This window comes from Pan paniscus, chromosome 12 (assembly GCF_029289425.2).
Source record: "Pan paniscus chromosome 12, NHGRI_mPanPan1-v2.0_pri, whole genome shotgun sequence".
In the NCBI taxonomy this organism is placed as follows: domain Eukaryota; kingdom Metazoa; phylum Chordata; class Mammalia; order Primates; family Hominidae; genus Pan; species Pan paniscus.
In genome coordinates this window covers 99,473,873-99,497,134 of record NC_073261.2, presented here as the reverse complement: position 1 = coordinate 99,497,134, position 23,262 = coordinate 99,473,873, and the positions used below count along the sequence as shown (strand labels likewise).

Genomic DNA, 23,262 nt, shown 5'->3' with positions numbered 1-23,262 from the left:
GCCCTGGGGTCATTCACATCCATCTCTCTACCTCTGCATGCCCTCTCCTTCCCTATTCTTGTGGCACTTGCTGTTTCTAGCACACTTTGGGGCATTTGGTTATACTGTTCTCATGTGTGCATTACTCTCCCCAATAAGATTATGAACTCCTTGAGGACAGGGACAAATCTTTTCAATTTCTTGCAGTCCACAACTAAATAATACTCATCAAAATCAGATGCCCTTTCCTTGACCCTACCCACTCTGCCCCTTCGGCAAGCTTAGCATCCATCCACCCATCCACTCCTCCTCTTGTTACTTCAGGTGCATCCTGGGAACTCAGAAACACTCCCCTGACTCCAGTCTGCAATTCCACTCCACCAATATGGTTAGGCAGTTATTATCCACCAAGAACTGGTGTAGAACCCGAAAGTGAACGGAACAGAGCCTGACCATTGAAGAGCTTATAGTCAGGTGGAAGGGGCAGGCACACACATTTTTATTTTTTTATTTTTTTTATTTTTATTTTTTGGAGATGGAGTCTGGCTCTGTCACCCAGGCTGGAGTACAGTGGCATGATCTTGGCTCACTGCAACACTCCACCTCTGGGTTCAAGCAATTCTCCTGCCTCAGCCTCCCTAGTAGCTAGGATTACATGCCTGGCTAATTTTAGTAGAGACAGGGTTTTGCCATGTTGGCCAGGCTGGTCTTGAACTCCTGGCTTAGGTGATCGGCACCCCCCTCAGCCTCCCAAAGTGCTGGCATTACAGGCATGAGCCACCGCACCCGCTCTCACACACATGATTTCAAAAGACCATGTGGGATGCCATGAAGAGCCGTGCCCAGGGTGCTGTAGGATCATGGGCACATGTCTCCCACAGAGGGGGTCAGAAAAAGTCCCCTGGAGCTAAAGCAGAGTCCTGAGGCTGAGTGCTGGGGGAGGGAGGATGGCGGGGGGATGGCGGGGGGATGGCAGGGGGATGGCAGGGGGACCCAGGCCAGAAGGTGATGAGACGTGATTCAGAAAGAGGAGAGGACACGAGGCATCACTCAATGGTTCAACGTTACTGAACGTCTTGCCTGTGACAGGCCTGGATACCCCACTCTTGGCTTCAAGGCACTTCCGACATGGGGCACAGGCATTTAAACAAGTCCAATGGTGAGCGCAAGGGCCAAGATGCAGGGCAGTGGGCACAGAGACGTTGTGGAGGAGGAAACTCAAGTGCAGTCAACATTACCCTCGGAAAGCTCTGAAATTGCCAGGTCTTGAGTCTTTAGGCGCTCCCAAGACAATAATTCATTTCTGTTTCTCTTGGCTTTTTGGCCCCGCCTGGCCTCCCTTTGCCTGGGCAATGAAGGACAAGGTTTATTTTTCAAAGGAGGAAGAACTAGGAATAAAGAAGAGGGTTTTCTCTCATGATTTTTCTTCAAAGCATTCATTTAAGTTAAACATGCTCTGTCCTATGTACTTGGGGTCAGGGGTGGGAACGTAAGTGGCACACAGCTCTGCAGATGCCTTGCTGAACCTCCCTGTCTAAAGCAGTACTACTCAAACAGGACTGTGCCTGCAGATCCTCCGGGCATCTTGGTCAAAGGCAGTTTCTCATTTAGTTAGGTCTGGGGGAGGACAAGAGAATTGGAATTTCTAACCAGCTGATCCCCATATAGTCCCAGTGCGCAGGTCTGGGGCCACAATTGAGAACCATGGAACAGAGAATGAATGAACTTTGGGGTGGGGACAGCATTCCAGACAGAGGGTGAGTAGGAAGCTGCCTATAGCTCCTAATTGGGGAATCAAAGTAGGAGATAAGGCTGAAGAGGTGGGGTCCGCTTATGAGTTTGATAAGTGGTCAGGAGGAGTCACATGATAACAGCAGACGCCTGCGACAGGCAGGGAAATATTCTTTCTGTAAGAATATAAGGTGTATAAGATGTATCTTATTTCACAGAGACACTTTACATATTAAACCTGAAGAAATATTCTTCACTCACTCCAGAAACACATGTCCTCACAATTCTCGGAAAACACAGTCCTTTTGACCTATCTTGTTTCTCCATTTCTGATAAAGATGTGGTTACAAGAAATATGTCCTTTTCTTAACAGCGCAAGTCAGTTAGCAGCAGCAGCTGACCCTTGGCCTCTGTGGGGTGGGAAGGAGGCTCACTGCTGGCTCCACTCCAACTGCTGGTTTCAGTGCGGGAGCATAGGGTCAGAGTGGCCAAAAGAAGCCAGAAATCCCAAGTTGTTAAACATCTGAACTTTAAAATATTGGGCACTAATTCAAAACTGTTTCCAACACTATGAGTGCTGAACAGTTTAAGTCTGCAAGGCAAATTCGGCCAAGGAGTGTCTCTTTTATGACTGCTGGCTGAAAGGACTTGAAGTAGGGGAGGGCGGTGGCCAGACCTGCTTTTAGGTAGATTCTGACTACAGCAATGTCAAGGATGGATTAAGAGGAGGGAGAGACTGGAGGCTGGAAGGCCTTTTAGGAGGCTCCTGCTAGCCTGGGCTAGAGAGAAAATACAGTCAGCCCTTCACATCCGTGGGTTCCACATCTGTGGATTCAATCAAATACCGATCAAAAATATTCAGGAAAAAAAAAGGATTGTTGCATTGCTTACAGACTTTTTTTCGTGTCATGATTTCCTAAACAATACAGTATAACAACTATTTACATCGAAGTGACATGGTAGTAGGTATTATAAGTAATCTAGAGATGATTTAAATCATACAGGAGGATGTGTGTAGATTAACTGTAAATACTACATCATTTTATATAAGGGACTTGACTGTGCATTGACTTTGGTATGGGGAGATGTTCTGGAACAAATTCCCTCATGAATACCAAGGGACAACGTTATGCATAAATCCTGAGGGTAAGCAGAACAGGGCGAATTGAGGAAGTCGGGTTCCAGGACTTGAGGAATGACTTGATAGGTGCATGAGGGAGTGTAAGCTGTCTGGGATGACCCCGCAGGTTTCTAAGGTGGTGATTAATTGCTGGTGATGACATTCACTGGGATAATGAATACAGGAGCCAGAAGCATATTCTAAGGAAAGGTTGTGGACAAGCAGAATTTAGATGCCTCTGCATCAGCCACAGGAATGTGGAGTCTGAAGTCGGAGCAGAGGCAAAGGTTAGCTGGCTTTCTAGAACACAAATCTGGTCAGGTTACTGTCGCTTAAAACCCTCTAATGGCTTCCTGTCATCCAAATAGAAAGTCCAGATTCCTCCTTCTGGTAAACAAGGGCCTGGCAACCTGTCCCTGCCAACCTCATTGTGCCACACCCCAACAGAAAAATCTGCTCCCCGGGCCTGCTCCACGACTCAGAATGCCCGGAATAAGCTCTGCCTTTGTTCTTGCTAGTCCCTGTGGCTGAAATGCCTTCCACCCATCCCTTTTTATGTCTGGAAAATTCCTATTCTTCTCAGGCTCCAACATCTCTGCTCTGAAGCCTTCGCTGACCCTGCCCAGCAGATGCGCTCACACCCTTCTTTGTGCTGTCCCTGAACATTTATGTGCCTGTTTCACTGCCCCATCACTCCCTACAGAGGGGATCTGCCTGTCTGTAAATGCCTCAAGGCAGAGGCCATTTCTTAATTAACTTGGAATTACTGGCTCCTGGTGCACGTCTAGCATATAGTAGATGCTCATGAAATGTCTAAGGAATAAAGACCCTCCCTCTGGGGATAAACTGCGAGGCCAATCTGGAGGGAATGTTTCTTACTTCCCAGTATCATACAGCCCCTCTCTCTTGACAGCTAAGGAGCTACATGAGGCCCCAGTGCTGACCTCACCTTTCTTCTTGCTTTCCAGCTGGGGTATGGCCGTCAATGTGTACTCCACATCTGTGACCAGTGAAAATCTGAGTCGCCATGATATGCTTGCATGGGTCAACGACTCCCTGCACCTCAACTATACCAAGATAGAACAGCTTTGTTCAGGTAGGAGGCTGGGAATATGGGAAGTGGCCCTGCTGGAAGGAAAGGAAAGAAAGGTCGGAAGGCAGAGCAGCCACAACAGGGAATATACAGTCATGCATGGCTGAATGACTGATGTGGCCAGAGAAATGCATCCTTAGGCGATGTTGTTGTTGTGTGAATATCACAGAGTGTATTTACACAAACCTGGATGGTGTAGCCTACTACACACCTCGGCTATATGGTATAGCCTACTACTCCTAGGCTAAAAACATGGACAGCATGTTTCTGTACTAAATACTGCAGACAGTTTTAACACATGGTAAGTATTTGCACATCTAAACATACCTAAACATAGAAAAGGTGATAATAAAATAAAAACATGGTAGTATAATCCTATAGGACCACCATCATATATGTGGTTCATCGTTGACCAAACCATCGTTATGCAGCCCATAGCTGTAGCTTGTGATTAGATTAAGGAGGAGAGCTGGAGGCCCTGAACTAGTCAGACTGTCTGGAGCTGAAGTCAAGAAATGGAAGCAGGGAAAGAGAAGAGCAGGAGAGGCACCGTGAAGGACTACAGGGAAAGGAGGAGCGGGGAGCTGAGAGCCAGGATGGCAGCAGAGCCACAGGTCTGACCACACCTCTCTGGGTCCAGCTCTCAGCTCTTCTTCTGGTGGTGCAACCTTGGGCAAGTCACTATACTGCCCTAGGCCTCAGTTTTCTCATCCATAAGATGGAGATAGTATCACCAACTAACTAGAGTTCCTGTTGGGATTGCCCTACCTACATGCAGTGTTTGGTGTGGTGCTGGTACATAATACGCATCAATAAATAGTCATTGCTCTTATTCGTGGAAAGCTGGGGGGATTCTGGCCATGTCTATCCTGAAAGTAGGACTAGCCCCAGGCCCAGAACAAGGAGAGAGAAGAGGAGACGGGGTTTGGGGAAGTGAGAGAGAGCAGCTCACAGAAGGAGAGCAGCAAGACCCCTCAGCCAGCCATCCTTCTCCACAGGGGCAGCCTACTGCCAGTTCATGGACATGCTCTTCCCCGGCTGTGTGCACTTGAGGAAAGTGAAGTTCCAGGCCAAACTAGAGCATGAATACATCCACAACTTCAAGGTGCTGCAAGCAGCTTTCAAGAAGATGGGTGTTGACAAAGTAGGTGCCTGCGCTCCGGGGGGCCCTGAGGAGCAGTGTGACCCTGGGGAAGAAGAGGACCCACCAGCCCAGGCAACTGGGGCTGCTGGGGTCATTCCGGTGCTCGTGCCTCCCTCCACCTCCCGACTCTCCAGAGGGAATTCTCCCCCTGCTCAAGGCACAATGGAAAAGCCCACAACACTTGCCATGCCATCATGACAACATTCCTTTCCCTTCCTCCTCTCTGGACCCTGCCCACCCCAACACTGAGCTCTGTGCACCGCTCCTGTGAAGTTCCACCTCTCTCTGTCTCTGTAGGGCCCAAGAAAGTGTCTCTGCTCACTCTACTGCCTCGGTGGCTGCAGACCCCCAGCCCACACGCAGGCAGTAGAGCCAAGGGACGCCTCCCCACACAGTTCTTCCACACGGTGCCTGTAGAGAAGGGATGCCTCTGGATCTGACACTAGGGCCTACCAGCCTACCTGTCTGCTCTGGTGCCATGGGAGGGGGGCAAGTGGAGAAGGTGGAGGACGCTGCAGCCCAGGGGCTGGCTTTCCTGAGAGCAGTGGCCCTCAGCAGAGGAAGGCGGCCCTACAGCAGCAGGTGGCTAAAGTACTCTGCTTATGTGGTCTATTTCAGATCATTCCTGTAGAGAAATTAGTGAAAGGAAAATTCCAAGATAATTTTGAGTTTATTCAGTGGTTTAAGAAATTCTTTGACGCAAACTATGATGGAAAGGATTACAACCCTCTGCTGGCGCGGCAGGGCCAGGACGTAGCGCCACCTCCTAACCCAGGTGATCAGATCTTCAACAAATCCAAGAAACTCATTGGCACAGCAGGTAACGTGCCCGAGCCGGGGGAGGGAGCGTGGGGGGCCGGGCCGGCAGGCCTCAATAGCCAGGAGTGCCCCCTGGGCCACGGCCCGGCCCTGCCAGCCTGGAGGAGACTTGTTATCACGGAGTTCGGATGACGCCGCCTGCTGGCCAGTTAGACCGGGCGAGTGAAAGTAGTGGGTGAGAGAGCTCCACAAATTGGTCTAAGAAGAGAGCCACCAGCACCAGCCATGGTGGCAACTGGGGTAGGAGGCCCAAGGCACTTTGTTTCATAGCACGAGCTAACTTGTTTGCCTCAAGATGATGGGGCAGCAAGGTGGCTTGGTTTCTCCATCCAGGCGCATCCAGACCAAGAGCCTGGTGCCAGCACCACAGCCCCTTCTTGCCCCCTGCCCCCTGGATGGCCAGGGGCAGGAGTTGCCAAGCTGGATCACACCTTTCCCCACTCCAAAGGCCCAATAGTCCTAAGTCCTCAAAAGATGAGTCTCTAGAAACGAGGCTTTGTCTGGGTCCTGGAGGGGAAGGGAGAAAAGCAATAGGGCCTTTGGGAAGCAGCAGCATTGGGAGGGGAAGGGAGAGGAGCAGCCCCAGCCCGCGTCGGACCCCGTCATAGCAGAGCCACCTCCTCTGTCTGCACTGCTGTTCTGCCTGGGCCTGCCCCACTCGCCCGCCTGCTTGCTTTGCACTAGAAGCAGCCCGCTCTGTCTAGGGAGGTGCAGTCGCTAGTGAGCAAGTCGCCACGGCATGCTGGCTGTGCTGGGGAGGAGCTGGGGTCCCTGATTTGGCCACCACTGTGCAGATACCTGGTCCAGCCCAGCAGAGGGCAAAAGAGCCCATCCTGACACAGGGCCCCTGGAGGGGCAGCCACCCAGGGACGATGGCTTTGGGCTGGGGCTTCTGTTAGGGCAGACCCTGTGCCAGCTGCCTTTCCTCTAGCTATCACTACGAGAGGGTTCCGCACCCTTCCAACTCTACTTCCCCAAATTTGCTGTCCTAATTTCTCTCCTCTATCCCTCAGGCCAGCTCTCTCCCTGCCCCAACACCTCACACCTTGTTTAGTTCCCTATAGTTTCTGCTCTCCTGGGCTCGCCAAAGGGCTGCCCAGCTGCTGGAGTGTCCATGTGGCCAAGACTCGGGGCCTAGCTGTAGATGCCCTTCCTGGGGTGGGGGCAGAGGGGTGAGAGTGCCTGCCTGTCGCATGGGCCTGCCCCCGCAGTCCTCACACCGGGCTGTCTCCTGCCACGTGCGCTGTGGGCTCACGTGGACTTACCTGACTCTTTTCCTCTGGGCAGTTCCACAGAGGACGTCCCCCACAGGCCCAAAAAACATGCAGACCTCTGGCCGGCTGAGCAATGTGGCCCCCCCCTGCATTCTCCGGAAGAATCCTCCATCAGCCCGAAATGGCGGCCATGAGACTGATGCCCAAATTCTTGAACTCAACCAACAGGTGAGTGGGATGGGTAAGGGTAGCTGAGATAGCCCTTTCACCAAAGCCAGGCCCTTGGGGTGTCTGCAGGGACAAGAGGAGGGCAGGCAGGGGAGCCTGAGGTGGGGACCTCTGGCTTGAACATCACTTTGTCCCCAAGCAGCTGGTGGACTTGAAGCTGACAGTGGATGGGCTGGAGAAGGAACGTGACTTCTACTTCAGCAAACTTCGTGACATCGAGCTCATCTGCCAGGAGCATGAAAGTGAAAACAGCCCTGTTATCTCAGGCATCATTGGCATCCTCTATGCCACAGAGGTGAGCACTCCCAGGCCCATTGGGCCCTCCCCAGTCTGGCCTGGCCCTAAGACCAGAAGTGCAATAGGGCCAGAAGGGACCGTGGAGAACATTTACTGATGAGAGAGAGGTGAAGTCACTAGCCCAGGGTCACCCATTAGCAAGGCTCCTGGGCTCCTGACCCCTTGCTCTTCAGCTACTTACAGAACCTGAGAAGCCCTGCCTGGCCTGCCTGGCCCACCACTTTCCTCTCTCTCCCACCCTCCAGGAAGGATTCGCACCCCCTGAGGACGATGAGATTGAAGAGCATCAACAAGAAGACCAGGACGAGTACTGAGGGCGGCCGCAGCCCTGGCTGACTGCACGGCTTCCCCGTGCCTCCCTCCCTGCTCCACTCCCACATTATAGTCCTTTCCTAACACGGTCGGCCGGGTGCTTTGTGTCAGTGCCGCAGCACTGGGGAGCCAGGCGAGCGGGGCTTGGGGGCATGGGGCCGGAAAGCAGGCAGAAGCCCGTCCTGGGTGGCGCTGGCCCAGTTGGCGGGACCCCTGTCCACACCCACCCTATTTATTTCCGTTGTCTCTCTGCTGTGTCGCCCAACACTTCCCAGGGTGCTGCTGCCACCCGCCCCAGCCAGCCACCTGCTCCTGACAGCCAGCAGCTGTGTATTTGACAAAGTCATTGGTATATTTTTACTTACTGGATTCTCCTTGCACTTTACCTGTTCTTTTCCAGAGCTGACAGCACGGGCTCCGGGGCAGTGTGCCTGGCTTGGCTTCCTTTCCCCATGGCTGGGGGCTGGGGTAGGACTCACCCATTCTAATTTATTTTGTCTTTTGGCTTCTCAGTAGCTAAGGGGAAGGCTGATGTCAGGAGAGGGAAAGGGGGCTGAGGAGGTAGTGCTGTAGGCCCAGGGGGTCAGGGAGAGGGAGGGGGGCATGTGAGGGATGGAAATGACCTCCTGGCACCAGGCTCACCCACCCAAGGCCCCCTGCCCCAGCACTGAATCCCAGCGCTGCCCTGAGGCCCCCAGCCACTCCCTCCAGCAGCCTGGTTCACCACACAAACTCTGCCTGGACCCCATTGTCTGTCTGCTTCCCACCTGCCCTCCCCACCCCCTGCCCCTCGGGCACCAGCCTGCATATGTGTTCACTTTTATTTAAATAAACTTGTGTGGTAAAAGTCCATGCCATGTGTCCCTCAACTGAGCCACAGTCCAGGTCCAGTGCTTTCCACTTCCCATGCACCGCTCTCTCCGGAGGTGATAGCGGCAGCACAGCCTCACTGTCACCCTCCCACAGGCCTGGAAACCACCACCAGCTCTGGGCTCAGAGCCCAGCTCCAGCCTAGCCCCAATGCCCAACACTGGTGGTAGGGCTCTGAGGGCAGGTAGGGGCCCCAACACCCCATCACTGAGGAGGAACTAGGTCTGGGCCCGTGGCCATGACAAGGGACAGCCGGTGAAGTGGCTGTGGGGCACCGTGGTGGCCTGACCAAGAGGTGCTTCGTTTCAGTCTCCTTTGGGTCAGGGGGACTGCATGTCATCCCCCCACCTGTTGTCAAAGCTCATACGCCTCATCATAGTGATTCAGCTGGGGACAAGGGCTCACGTGACAGAGAGAGCTGGGATGGCCACAAAGAGCAAGCAGTTCTGAGTGCTGAAGCCCGGGACAGCAACGTCCAAGGGGTTCCTTCTGTAGAGCAGGCTCCAGTGGGAACAGGGAGTCAGGAACCCTTCCACATCACCTGCACAGCCCCAGTCCTGGCATGTGCCTAACAAAAGGCCATACTAACCGATGTCCCGGAAGCCCAGCAGAGACCAAGAGTGCAGAAATGAATGTGAGAGCCTTGGGGTCATCTAGACCAGCCCCCGGTTTACTGATGAGGGGTCAGAGGCCCACGTGCATGACTCACTCACCGTGGCTGAAACCTGGACTAGAACTCACACTTCTTGACTTGAGGTTCAGGGCTCATCCCCAAAGACCACTGAGGTTCCCCCAGCTGCAGGACAGCGCTGGTTTCCTCACCACCCTGAGTATGGTCAACATGCAGATGGGGCCGTGTCTCTTCTGTGGCCCCACCCCATGGCCCCTTTTGAGACCACCACCATTTCTCTCATGACACCAGGTTCAAGCCTTAAATAAGCAATTCATATCTGTTTATTCCTCAATCACCTCCACCACCCCTTTTGACTCCCACCCCCACATACATAGACACTTCTGCCTTATTCTATCTCTGTTCTCCTCCAGCAAGTTCCTTGCCTGCTTTTACTTATCGTGATGATTTTAATTCCCTTGCCTAATTTTTAAAGTCTTTTCCCCATGATTACAGGTAGATACCATGAAAGGATAGGCCAGGCTGAGACCTCACCCTGAAGGTAAAGTGGGCGTGGGAGGCAGAACAGTGCCTCCCCCAATGTCCACGTCACAATCCCCAGAAGCTGTGAATATGTGGGTTACATGGCAAAAGGGAATTAAGGCTGCCTGTGGGCCAGGCGTGGTGGCTCACGCCTGTAATCCCAGCACTTTTGGAGGCCAAAGCGGGAGGATCACTTGAGCCCAGGAGTTCAAGACTTCCCTGAGCAACATAGGGAAACACCATCTCTACAAAAAATAAAATTTGAAGGGCGTTGTGGCACGTGCCTGTAGTCCCAGCTACTCAGGAGGCTGAAGCAGAAGGATCACTTGAGCCCAGTTGTTGTTAAGGCTGCAGTGAGCCATGATTGCTCCACTGTACTCCAGCCTGGGCAACAGAGTGAAACCCTGTCTCAAAGAAAAAAAAAAAGAAAAAAAAGTTGCAGATGGAATTCAGGAAGTTAATCTGCTGACTTTAAAATAGGGAGAGTGTCCTGGTTTATCCAGGTGGGTCCAATGTCATCACAAACGTTTATTATAAGAGTGGAAGCAGGAGGCAGAAAGGGTCAGAGTGGGCAGGGTGTGGTGGCTCATGTCTGTAATCCCAGCATTTTGGGAGGCCAAGGCAGGAGGATCACTTGAGCGCAGGAGTTGGAGACTAGCCTGGACAACAGCGAGACCCCATCTTTACAAAAAACAGAAAAATTAGCCGAGCATGGTACTACATGCCTGTAGTCCCAGCTACTTGGGAGGCTGAGATGGAAGGATCATTTGAGCCCTGGAGGTCAAGGGTGCAGTGAGCCATAATCATGTCACTGCACTTCAGCCTGGGCAACAGAGCAAGATCCTGTCTCAGAAAAATAAAATAAAATAAGAGGTCAAAGTGATAACAATGTGAGAGTGACTCACCCACTGTTGTTGGCTTTGAAGACAGAAGGGAGCCATGAACTCAGGAATGCAGGTGGCCTCTAGAAGCTGGGCAAGGCAAGGAAATGGATGCTCCCCCAAAGCCTCCAGAAAGGAACCCAGCCCTGCTGACACCTCGATTCTAGCCCAGGGAGACCTGAGTTAGACTCCTGCCCTCCAGAACTGGAAGATAACGCCCTTGTTTTAAGCCACTAAGTTTGTGGCAATTTGTTTTAGCAGCAATAGAAACGTAGTACAGTGGGTAAAACAGTGCTTCGGTGAGCTCACCCTTCTGCTTGCTCCCACACTAGACACCCATGTCCTCCTTGACCCAACATCTTTTGGGTCTTCAAACCCCATGGCGGGGCCTACCCAAGCCCACCTCCGTGGCTAGTGTCTAAGGCTGCTCTTCAAACACCCAGAACTTAAGGATGTAAAGCCACTCCCTTCTCCCCACCTCTTCCTGGTACCTCATACTAAGTGCTTCTTTCCTCTGGAACACTAAGATGGTGAACTGTAATTTTCTGTTTATACATTTGTCTCCCACACAGACTTCAAGTTCCTTACAAGCAAGTGAGCTATATCTTCCAGCTCCACCTAGCACAGGGCCTGACACAGAGAAGGTGCTTAGAAAAGGTTGCTGGATAAGTAAATGCATGATTTATATGTCCTAGATGCCAAGTTAGAACTGGTAACTTACTAGACTATTCCAATGAAAGATAGAGTCCCTCTCCCATCCTTCTGTGTGTCTCCACCATGGGGCAGCCCCCTCATTTGCCTCAATGGAAAGCCAGTTCTGTTTCTCTTCCAAAAACATGGTCTCTTCTGTGATCATACATGTGACACAGGAGGGGTCAAACAAAGAGAAGATATTGTTGTTGGTCTCCTGAGTACACCTAAACCAATGATCTGCAAAATGTTGATTAATGATCAGTTCAAATATGGTCCTTGGCAAAGGCACTGTATCTCAGAGCTACCGGATGCAAAGTCAGCCATGGTCAGGCCTAAAGGGGCTGGAGGACAGGTAGAAGGAGGCAGCAAGATATGCTCATCTCCCACCCCCTGCCTTCCCCTACCAACACTTCACACAGCCACATTTACCCTTCCAAAAGAGTGGATTATGCCACCCTCTCACTGGTCTCCCAGGGCCTGAAGGATAAAGTCCAGATTTGGCAGGCAAGTTCCTTAGCATATGGGCTCAGATCCCTTTCCAAACTCATAAGAGGTTATTGTTGCATTGCTATAAAGAAACATCTAGGCTGGGTAATTTATAAGAAAAGAAGTTTAATTGGCTCACAGTTCTGCAGACTGTATAGGAAGCATAATGCTGACATCTGCTTCTAGGAAGCCTCAGGAAGCTTACAATCGTGGCGGAAGGCAAAGGGGGAGCAGGCACATCACATGGTAAAAGCAGGAGCGAGCAAGAGAGAGAGGTGGTGGGGAGGTGCCACACACTTTTAAATGACCAGATCTCATGAGAACTGGGATCCACCATGAGGGATCCACCACCATGATCCGAACACTTCCCACCAGGCCCAACTGCCAGCGCTGGGGATTACAATTCAACATGAGACTTGGGCAGGGACAAAAATCCAAACTATATCAAACCTCATCACCTCCAAAGTCCCATCAAGCACTGTCCCATTGAACTGCTTCCAGTTTACCACCCTCTAGGCCTTTGTTTTACATCAACAGATCCACACAACTGGCATTTTCTCTCCACCCACCCTAACCCTCAGCCAGTGAACATTCAATTTTGTTTTTTGTTGTTGTTGTTGTTTTGGGTTTTTTGAGACAGAGTTTAGCTCTTGTTGCCCAGGTTGGAGTGCAGTGGCACAATCTCGGCTCACTGCAACCTCCGCCTCCAAGGTTCAAGCGATTCTCCTGCCTCAGCCTCCCAAGTAGCTGAGATTATAGGCCTGCGCCATCATACCCGGCTACTTTTCTGTATTTAGTAGAGATGGGGTTTCACCATGTTGGCCTGACTGGTTTCAAACTCCTGACCTCAGGTGATACCCACCTTGGCCTCCCGAAGTGCTGGGATTACAGGCGTGAGCCACGGCGCCCGGGGAACCAATGAAAATGCTATTTCTCAGAACCCATCTCAGCTGCCATCTCCTTCGGGAAGCTAAACTCCTTCCTAAGGAATGCATCGCTCCCTCAGCTGTTCATCCTGTAGGAATTTGGACTCTCTTAGTTCTTACCATAATACCTCAGTATGGCAGGTAGGAATCTCATCCTCACACACAGTTGTACATGAAATAGCACATTTCCTTAATTGTGATAAGTCACTTTGATTTTATCTTCCCTCATTCTCCTCTGCTGGCATGCTTCAAGGTTCTGAAGGCTCCCAGGATACTAACACCCTCCACGCGGATGTCTGAGCAGGAACCTGTCTGCAGATGCCTCAAGTCTGGGGCTCTCCATCGCTTCCCTGACACATCTGGAACTTGGGATTGACTCTTGTGGTGGGAGGCAGAGCCTGTTCTTTCTCATTGCCTGGAAGGGGAAACCCGGCCCTGGCTGTCCCAGACCCCCAGACTTTTCTCAGCCTCCCATGAGAAGAACTCAGAGGCCGGGAGCAGTGGCTCACTCCTGTAATCCCAGCACTTTGGGAGGCTGAAGAGGGTGGATCACTGAGCCCAGGAGTTTGAGATCAGCCTGGGCAACACAGCAAAACCCCGTCTCTACAAAAAATACCAAAGATTAGCCGGGGGTGGTGGTGGGTCAGGTGATCCGTGGTGGGGGATCACCTGAGCCCTAGAAGTTGAGGCTGCAGTGAGTCGTGATCGCGCCACTGAACTCCAGCCTGGGCGACAAAGCAAGATCCTGTCTCAAAAAAAAAAAAAAAATATTCTCCATTCTCCACCTCCTACCCCAGCTCCCCCACACTCTGCCCTTTCCTCAAGCCCCCATCCTCTTCCTTGTTCTTTGGCAATAGATTTGTATAGCCCATTAAACCCGAGGTTTAATCACCAGCAACAGTAAAGCCAGCACTTTCCTAGAAGGAAGGAAGCATTTAATCTTCAAACTCTCCCTAGAGATGAGGAGCACTACTTCCCTTCCATCCTTCCAGCTCTACAAGAAAGGAAAGAAAAACAGTGGCCGGGCGCCGTGGCTCACGCCTGTAATCCCAGCACTTTGGGAGGCTGAGGGGTGGGGGTGGGGTGGGTCATTTTAGGTCAGGAGTTCGAGACCAGCCTAGCCAACATGGCGAAACCCCGTCTCTACTAAAAATACAAAAATTAGCTGGGCTTGGCAGCGGGAGCCTGTAGTCCCAGCTACTCGGGACGCTGAGGCACGAGAGTCGCTTGAACCTGGGTGGCGGAAGTTACAGTGAGCTGAGATCGCGCTACTGCACTCCAGTCTGGGCGACAGAGCGCGGCCCTGTCAATCAATCAATCAATTGATCAATAAAGGAAAGAAAAACAGAAGCAGTTCTACCAAGTCTCTCAATGCCGTGGCCTTCACATCGACGCTCAATGAACGTTCTCAGAAGGGAATCTCCTCTCCTCCCGGCCTCTTCGCCTGGGCGGGGGCCGCAGGCTGCCGCGGAAGCCTCTTCCCGATGCTCTTCGCTCAGGAGAGCCCGGCCCAGGAGAGGGACTACAAGTCCCAGGCTGCCTTGCGGCGGGCGCCGAGCGCCGGGCGCGCGGTCCTGCGAGGAGACGTGGCAGAGTGCGGCGCGCCCGCGCCGGACCGGAAAGCCGGGGAAGTGGCTGAGGAGGGAGGGCTGCGAGCCATGGCGACCAAGACGGCGGGCGTGGGGCGGTGGGAGGTAGTGAAGAAGGGTCGGCGGCCTGGGGCCGGCGCCGGCGCCGGCGGCAGGAACCGCAGGGCGCTCGGGGAAGCAAACGGAGTGTGGAAATACGACCTGACCCGTGAGTACCCGCCCTGTCCCGCCGCCTACCCCAGGCCTGTCCGGCAGGGTCGCAGCGAGCCGCTCCCAGAACCTGGGCGCGAGCTCGCAGGCACATCCCCGAGCGCCACGCTTGCGTTGTCTGTTTGGAGCCTCACGGGAGGCAGACAGCTCCAGGGAAGGTTGCGGTCCTCACCTCCCAGATGAGTAAACTGAGGCCCAGTGAAGTTGGATACCTTGGCCAGGGTCATGTGTCAGAGGGGCTAGGATTCCGGTCCTCAGACGCTCAGTTCACTGCACACACTCTCCCAGCTGCCCAGGGCCCTAGCTGGTCTCTCTGGGCAGGTGTCTGAGCTTTGAAGAGGTACTGTGGATCATTATACACGGTGCCCCCTCTTTAAGTAACCAGGTCATGGAGGAAGGGACAGGAGGCCCAGCAGTGGGAGAAATGACCGCCACACACTCAACACTCACCAGGAATTATAAGTGACACCTGGTTCTTCCACTGAGGAGTGGAGAAAATTGCCACTTGTTGGTTATAGAGTTGTCATGTCGGAACCAAGAGGCGTTAGGGTAGGACCAAGATGGAAAAAGCTTGTCTTCCCAGACTAGTAGCCACTCACTGAATAAGGCAAACCTCTATATCCAACCTCTCTGCTTGTTCCTACATACTCTGATTTGTCTAATGAAGAACTGCCCCATCTTTATGAAAGAGCCCATAGACTCGAGAGCTGTAATGAAAGAAGCTACCAGGAGAACAGCCTGCCCTGCTCCTTAAGCAGTCCAAGAGGAAGGGACTTTGAGACAGGCTCTTCCCTGGAGATGAATTAGGTGGCAGTGTGGGGAAAGGGACCACTGATAGGTGAGGCCTTGGGGACTCAAGGGTGGCCTGCCTTTCTCTACCTATCTTCACCCCAGCTGCAATCCAGACCACAAGCACCCTTTATGAGCGGGGCTTTGAGAATATCATGAAGCGGCAGAATAAGGAGCAGGTCCCACCCCCTGCTGTGGAGCCTAAGAAACCAGGGAACAAGAAGCAGCCAAAGAAGGTGGCAACTCCTCCCAACCAAAACCAGAAGCAGGGCCGCTTCCGCAGCCTGGAGGAAGCACTGAAAGCTGTGAGTGTGCCTAGACATGAGACGCAGAAAGAATGGGGACTTGAGATTTAGAGAAGATGAGAGGAGGGGGAGGTGGATGGGCAGCTGAGATCCTATGGGATTTGAAACACTTTAAGGGTTGAGAGGAGTTCAGGAAAAGATGGAAACCCCAGGGGAACAGAATGCCTGCACTTAGAATAGAAAGGAAATGGAAAATTTATAGGGAAACATGGATTGGTAAGAGGAAAGCCTTGAAGACCCAGGAACACCAGGGAGGAGATGGAGAAACTGGTTATGATTCTCTGTCCTATGGAAATACTGATCTTTCATTTTCTGTCTTGTCCTCTGTTTTCCTCTTTTTTTTTTTTTTTTTTGAGCTAGAGTCTCCCTCTGTCGCCCAGGCTGGTGTGCAGTGGTGTGATCTCAGCTCACTGCAACCTCTGTCTCCTGCCTTAGCCTCCCAAGTAGCTGGGATTACAGGCGTCTGCCACCACGCCTGGCTAATTTTTGTATTTTTAGTAGAGATGGGGTTTCACTATGTTGGCCAGGCTGGTCTTGAACTCCTGACCTCAGGTGATCCGCCCACCTTGGCCTCCCAAAGTGCTGGGATTACAGGTGTGAGCCACCGCGCCTGGCCCTCTGTTTTCCTCTTGAACATGTGGAGGGCCTGAGAGGATAGGGCCTGAGATCAGCATTTTCAGCTGTCCTGTTCCATTCTTAAAGATGTGGGTACAGCAGAATTGCAGCATTCCATGTTCTTATGCTTAAAAATGGAATCCCTTCTTCTACTGCCACCTAGTTCAACCATTTTCCCACCCCTACCCCATTTCTTTACTCCCTCACTCACAACTCGCCATGGTGGGGGGTTGGGGGATTGTCCCTGGCAGCTGGATGTGGCAGACCTGCAGAAGGAACTGGACAAGAGCCAGAGTGTGTTCTCTGGAAACCCATCCATATGGTTGAAGGACCTGGCCAGCTATCTCAACTACAAGCTACAAGCTCCTCTAAGTGAACCCACGCTGAGCCAGCATACTCATGGTAAGTCCTTCCAGCTTCCTCAAGCTCAGACAAGTTCAAATAAATTCAAAAAGGGTGGTATAACAGATCCCAGTGCCCCACACTGTCCTGATTTCCATGGGTGATTTGGGCTGGTCTCAAATCATCGTGACTGTGAATGTTTCTGGGCCTCATTCTGTGATCCTCCCTCTGGGCCTCCTCAGAGGAAGGATCCCAGCCTCAGTGCAGGGGCCTTTGCCTCCACTCACCATTCTCAGGGAGAGCACCACAGTTCTCAGAGCTGATGGGTGTCTGGTCCTAGCACTCACATTGAGGCCTACGGGCCTTAGATTATCCCTACAGCCTGGTGAGCCGGGAGCTGCGTGGGATCATCCGAGGGCTGCTGGCGAAGGCAGCAGGGTCTCTGGAGCTCTTTTTTGACCACTGTCTGTTCACCATGTTGCAAGAGCTGGATAAGACACCAGGTGAAAGGGGCACGGGAGGGATGACCATCTTGGGAGCCTCCTCCTTTTTTTCCTGCTTCCAGTACCACTCAGTGGTTCTGTTTCCAGCAGAGAAATGTGCTAACCTTGACACTTTTTGGAAAGTGTGGAGGAAGTTAGGAGTCAGTGGACCTGGGGCCTGGGCTCACCGCTGACAAATGGGAGATTTCAGGTTTGGGATGCCAAATAATGTGAGTAGGTGTGAGAATGTGTATCTCTCCAGGGGAGTCACTACATGGTTACCGCATCTGTATCCAGGCCATCCTGCAAGACAAGCCCAAGATTGCCACCGCAAACCTAGGCAAGGTGAGCTCTCAGTGATGGTGGGGACGCTAGGAAGCTAGGACTGGGGAGGCTGGGCAGAATCTACGTTGTTGGACTCAGGTTTGGGATAGTGGAAGACCTGTAAGCCTAGTAATAATGGGTAACACTATTAGCACTTATCCTGTGTGTGTGCTCTGGAAACATAGGAGCAAGGTACTGCTATTATTTCCCATTTTTATAGATGAAAAGATTGAGCCACAGAGGAGTTCAGTAACTTTCCTAGGCTCAGTCATCCAGTAAATGGCAGAGTATGGGCGAAGCCCACAAACAGAACCTGCACCACGTGGCCATAGTGCTCCACTCTTGCTCGGCCTGTCCTCCCTCTTCCAGTTGACATCTCCCTTCCCTCCTGGCTTTGGGGGGTGCTCCTGGTGTTTTGTCCTATCCCAATCTGCCTTCCCCACCGGTCTCCTCAGTTCCTGGAACTGCTGAGGTCCCACCAGAGCCGACCAGCAAAGTGTCTGACCATCATGTGGGCCCTGGGTCAAGCAGGTTTTGCCAACCTCACCGAGGGACTGAAAGGTAACAGGGAAATAGGGAAGAAAGAGGGAGGGTCTCGGAGCTGGAAAACTCCTCTTTGATGCCCCCAGTAGGTGCAAGCCTGAGGCCTCCCTCCTGACTTTTACCCCTGCAGTGTGGCTGGGGATCATGCTGCCTGTGCTGGGCATCAAGTCTCTGTCTCCCTTTGCCATCACATACCTGGATCGGCTGCTCCTGTGAGTAATGGGAGGGCAGCAAGGGGAAGGCTCAGGGTGTCCCAAGTGGCTGTTATAGCAAAATGGGAGGCTATGATCTTGGTCTCCATGGATATGAGGAAAATCAGGACCAGCTTCTCCCACCACCTTAGAATGTGATGGTGAGGAAGGAAGAAGAGGGAGCTATTAAGGGCTGGCAGATGGGGTAGAGTTTATACCCTTTTTCCTAGATGTTGGCTTAGCTGGGGTCATGGCCAAAACAGCTGGCATGGGTGGTGGTGTCCAGCAAGCCTGTTTCTTCATCCCCACAGGATGCATCCCAACCTTACCAAGGGCTTCGGCATGATTGGCCCCAAGGACTTCTTCCCACTTCTGGACTTTGCCTATATGCCGAACAACTCCCTGACACCCAGGTAGGACTGCTCTGGGGCACACCTGCTGAGAAGGGACCACAGCACCAGAACCACACTACATATTCCCATCTCTTCTTCCCCAGCCATCCTAGATCTGAGATTTGCAACCTGGAAGTCCAAGAGTAGGTTTCAAGGGAACAGTGACCCCTTGAAATTATATGGACCCTTGAGTGTGATTGGCATATGGGCATTTTCTTAGGGATAGGGTCCATGGCTTTCAACAGATTTCCAAGGAGTCTCTGAGTAAAAAGATTCAGAGCCATTGCAAGGTCCTCAGTGGCTATTCCCCACAGGCAGGCATGGGCTCTGAAGCAAGCAAAAGGTTCATATCATACAGCTCCACTTATAGCTTATGCCTGTCTTTCCTCCCCACCCCACCCAGCCTGCAGGAGCAGCTGTGTCAGCTCTACCCCCGACTGAAAGTGCTGGCATTTGGAGCAAAGCTGGATTCCACCCTGCATACCTACTTCCCTTCTTTCCTGTCCAGAGCCACCCCTAGCTGTCCCCCTGAGATGAAGAAAGAGGTGAGGATATGGTGGGAGGCTTTTTCTCCTTCCCCAGGGGTCAGCTGTAGCGGTCCCTATCTGCTGACAAAGGCCTTGCCTTCACAGAGCCCATTCTGAGGCTTTTCCTTAGCTCCCTGTTGACAGCTGCCTGCCCCGCTCACTCGAGCTTCACCCTCAGAAGATGGATCCCAAGAGACAGCACATTCAGGTCTGGGTGGTTTCTGATGCCCGTCTCTTGCAGATAGTGATCTTTGAGCTCAAAGCTCTAGCTCAGGAGCCCCAGCCTCCTGCTTTACAGCCTCTCAGAGAGCTTTCTGGAGTCTTGACACTGTTTCTCCACCCCTTAGGGTGGATGTGCGGCCTGGATGGCCTCGCTTACGGGAAGGGGATCACCTCTTAGCACTCCCCGCCTCTGCCAGCCCCATGCCCCCAGCAGCCTCTCCCTCTGTCGTGCTGTGCAGCTCCTGAGCAGCCTGACTGAGTGCCTGATGGTGGACCCCCTCAGTGCCAGCGTCTGGAGGCAGCTGTACCCTAAGCACCTGTCACAGTCCAGGCAGGTGGGGTGGGAGGCCAGCCTGTCCCTGTGCTAGAAGCAGAAGGGGAGCCTGGGTCACTGTCCCATGGCCTGACACCTTTCAGGCTGAGTGGGAACATTGCTGGAGCAGCCTCTAGGAAGCTGCTGCTCTGTGGGTGGTAGGTGGAGGGTCTTTCAGCCTGAAGGAGCCAGGGCTAATGGAGGACAGGAGGATGGGTGTGGCTGCGCGAGCCACCTGACTAGGGGGTTGTGCTTTCCCCACAGCCTTCTGCTGGAGCACTTGCTCAGCTCCTGGGAGCAGATTCCCAAGAAGGTGAGGAGCTGGGAGGACGTGGCAGGTTGAGCCCTGTCTGGATTCTAGGTTCTGAGTGGGGGCTCCTCAGCCACTGTCCCTTCCCTGAGAAGGGACCCTGTTGGCATGGAAAATGAAGCAGGATGGAAGCTCTGGATTCCCTCACAGGCCAGACCTTTCTTGTCCATAGGTACAGAAGTCTTTGCAAGAAACCATTCAGTCCCTCAAGCTTACCAACCAGGAGCTGCTGAGGAAGGGTAGCAGTAACAACCAGGATGTCGTCACCTGTGACATGGCCTGCAAGGTGCTGGTACCCGGTCCTCTCCAGCCTACACGCTATCTTACATCTCTGTCTCAGCACACCTGGGTTGGGCCTGTATCACATTCCTGCCCCACCTGTCTGGAGCCCCCCACTGCCTCCAGGATAATGTGAAGGCTTGACGCTCTTTCGGGAAGGCCTGGCCTGAGGTCTGCCCTCAGAGGCAAAGACCAGCCCCTCGCTTCTGACAACTGTCATCTGCTCCCCTCCCACCAGGGCCTGTTGCAGCAGGTTCAGGGTCCTCGGCTGCCCTGGACGCGGCTCCTCCTGTTGCTGCTGGTCTTCGCTGTAGGCTTCCTGTGCCATGACCTCCGGTCACACAGCTCTTTCCAGGGTAAGCAGCAATGGGCAAGCGAGGAGGATGGCGTGGGCGGGGCACAGAGCTACACGTAGCACCACCACCCCGCCCCCAGCAGCACACATCTTTGTCCTGATGAGTTCTCAATCCTGCAGAGTAAACACTTTACAGACAGATTTTTTTGTCCACAGATATGACACTACCATTTCAGATTGGACTAGGACTTCGCAGTATAGAAGTGCTTGCATATTCATAGTATCATTTTAGTAGGTGTTACCTCCTTTTAACTCCTGAGGAAATGGTCTCAGAAAGATGTAGCAATTAGCTTTAGGTCATAGCTAGTAAGTAGAAGGGCAGACCCTCAACCTGAGGCTTCCTGAAGCCTGAGCCTAGGCTCCAACCGGCAGCTGCATTCCTGCACACCTGGCCCAGCAGGAGAAGGGCAGCTCTGCATGCCTCCCTCCACAGCAGCCTGGAGCTGGCTTTGTGGCCCTGTGAGAACACAAAGCTCTGCCCAGCGCCTCGCTGTGCCTGCTCTGGGCCCTGTAGTGTCTGTCTCCCCAGTCCCTGCCCCTCTCACCTCCCAGCTCACCAGAGGCCCCCTTTACTTAGCCTCCCTTACTGGCCGGTTGCTTCGATCATCTGGCTTCTTACCTGCTAGCCAACAAGCGTGTGCCAAGCTCTTCTCCTACAGTCTGCAAGGCTACAGGTGAGCTCCTCCCAGGGAGGGGAGAGGAGAGGCAGAAGAGAGAAGGCCTGGGTGTCAGGGAGGCGACAGTCAGTGGGAAGCGCTTGTGATTCTCCTTTCCCACGGCCTCCCTTTCCCCAGCTGTTTCTTGGGAGCTAAGTGGGCCTGAGGAGACTCAGAGCCCTCTTCCCCCACTTCCATCTTCCACAGCTGGCTGGAGGAGACACTGCCGCTCTGGGGCTCCCACCTGCTCACCGTGGTGCGGCCCAGCTTGCAGCTGGCCTGGGCTCACACCAATGCCACAGTCAGCTTCCTTTCTGCCCACTGTGCCTCTCACCTTGCGTGGTTTGGTGACAGTCTCACCAGTCTCTCTCAGAGGGTAAGTCAGAGACAGGGAGTCAAATAAGGGGCTGGTTTTCCCAGGAGCAGAATCCTGGGAAAGGAGCAGCACTGTGTGGCCTGAGTCTTTAGGGCCAGGATGCAGTTCCCTGGATACTCTGACCCCATCCATTCTCCATGGTCCAGCTACAGATCCAGCTCCCCGATTCTGTGAATCAGCTACTCTGCTATCTGAGAGAGCTGCCCCTGCTTTTCCACCAGAATGTGCTGCTGCCACTGTGGCACCTCTTGCTTGAGGCCCTGGCCCGGGCCCAGGAGCACTGCCATGAGGCATGCAGGTGAGACCTTTGCCCAGGGCTCCGGCAGGATCCCCAGCAGCCCCATTCCCGGGCCCCAGGGACAAGCCATCTCTATCCAGTCTCCCACACTGTCCTGCCCCTCGCTCCCATCCCTGGCCACCCTGGGATGAGGGTTGTGAGTCTAAGCTTTCAGCCCCGAAAGTTGACACAGCTACACACGTGCATACTCAGAAATGTTCCACTTTCCTTCCAGAGGTGAGGTGACCTGGGACTGCATGAAGACACAGCTCAGTGAGGCTGTCCACTGGACCTGGCTTTGCCTACAGGACATTACAGTGGCTTTCTTGGACTGGGCACTTGCCCTGATATCCCAGCAGTAGGCCCTGCCTTCCTGGCCACTGATTTCTGCATGGGTAGACCATCCAAGACTGCAGCGGGTAGAAGGTGGCAGTTCTTCATGGCAGTCTTTTTAACTTGGTGCCTGAGTTCTCTCCTAGGCAAGTGGCCAGTTGCCTCCACCTCAGTTCTTCCATCTTTGGTGGGGACAGGGCCCAGCAGCATCTCAGCCTCCTACCCACAATTCCACTGAAAACTTTTCTGGCCCTACTGCACATGGCCCCCAGCCTCCATCCTTGTGCTGGTAGCCTCTCACAACTCCGCCCTTGCCCTCTGCCTTCCACTTCCTTCCATCTCATTTCTAAACCCCAAACAGCTCATCTCTAAAAAGATAGAACTCCCAGCAGGTGGCTTCTGTGTTCTTCTGACAAATGATTCCTGCTTCTCCAGACTTTAGCAGCCTCCTGTTCCCATTCTTGGTCACAGCTCTAGCCACAGCAGAAGGAAAGGGGCTTCCAGAAGAATATAGCACCGCATTGGGAAACAGCAGCCTCACCTCCACCTGAAGCCTGGGTGTGGCTGTCAGTGGACATGGGGAGCTGGATGGAAATGCCTCTCACTTCAAAATGCCCAGCCTGCCCCAAATGCCTCTAAGCCCCTCCCTGTCCCCTCCCTTGTAGTCCTACTTCTTCCAACTTTCCATTCCCCATCATGCTGGGGGTCTCGGTCACAAGGCTCAGCTTCTCTCCACTGTCCATCCCTCCTATCATCTGTAGAGCAGAGCCCAGGTAGTTGTGTGCCTTGGGCCCAGGGAACCCTCCATCAACCTGAGACAGGACTCAGCATATGGTTCTTGGGTATGCCCTACCAGGTGGAATAAAGGACACAGATTTGATTTCTA

The 23,262-nt window shown here is 53.1% G+C and overlaps 2 protein-coding genes across 10 annotated transcripts in view; both read left to right on the top strand.

Moving 5' to 3' along the window:
* Positions 1-8,789, top strand: part of MAPRE3 (microtubule associated protein RP/EB family member 3) — a 56,323-nt gene extending 47,534 nt beyond the window's left edge. Inside the window, exons 2-7 of one of the 2 annotated variants that reach the window (XM_034952809.2) lie at positions 3,799-3,926; positions 4,922-5,067; positions 5,686-5,842; positions 7,174-7,328; positions 7,471-7,623; positions 7,871-8,789. In XM_034952809.2, the coding sequence (XP_034808700.1) occupies positions 3,806-3,926; positions 4,922-5,067; positions 5,686-5,842; positions 7,174-7,328; positions 7,471-7,623; positions 7,871-7,939 (801 nt within the window). In that variant the 5' untranslated portion in view covers positions 3,799-3,805 and the 3' untranslated portion in view covers positions 7,940-8,789. Of the gene's footprint in view, positions 1-3,798; positions 3,927-4,921; positions 5,068-5,685; positions 5,888-7,173; positions 7,329-7,470; positions 7,624-7,870 lie in introns of both variants that reach the window. The other variant, XM_034952810.2, reaches the window with a different exon arrangement.
* Positions 8,790-14,491: 5,702 nt separating this feature from the next.
* TMEM214 (transmembrane protein 214) lies at positions 14,492-23,262 on the top strand. Of its 8 annotated transcripts, none has more exons than XM_008952436.4 (18): positions 14,504-14,743; positions 15,640-15,839; positions 16,706-16,856; positions 17,165-17,299; positions 17,541-17,623; positions 18,058-18,163; positions 18,276-18,357; positions 18,648-18,749; positions 19,132-19,273; positions 19,386-19,463; positions 19,717-19,808; positions 20,055-20,103; positions 20,273-20,386; positions 20,618-20,735; positions 21,312-21,408; positions 21,598-21,766; positions 21,913-22,064; positions 22,279-23,262. In XM_008952436.4, the coding sequence occupies exons 1-18, from the start codon at positions 14,605-14,607 to the stop codon at positions 22,403-22,405; spliced, it is 2,136 nt and encodes a 711-aa protein (XP_008950684.3). In that variant the 5' UTR covers positions 14,504-14,604; the 3' UTR covers positions 22,406-23,262. The 8 variants fall into 8 exon arrangements, with proteins under 8 accessions (XP_003827120.3, XP_008950684.3, XP_008950683.3 ...); XM_008952435.4 differs by having other exon boundaries at positions 19,603-19,808; XM_003827072.5 differs by lacking the exon at positions 19,386-19,463 and having other exon boundaries at positions 14,492-14,743.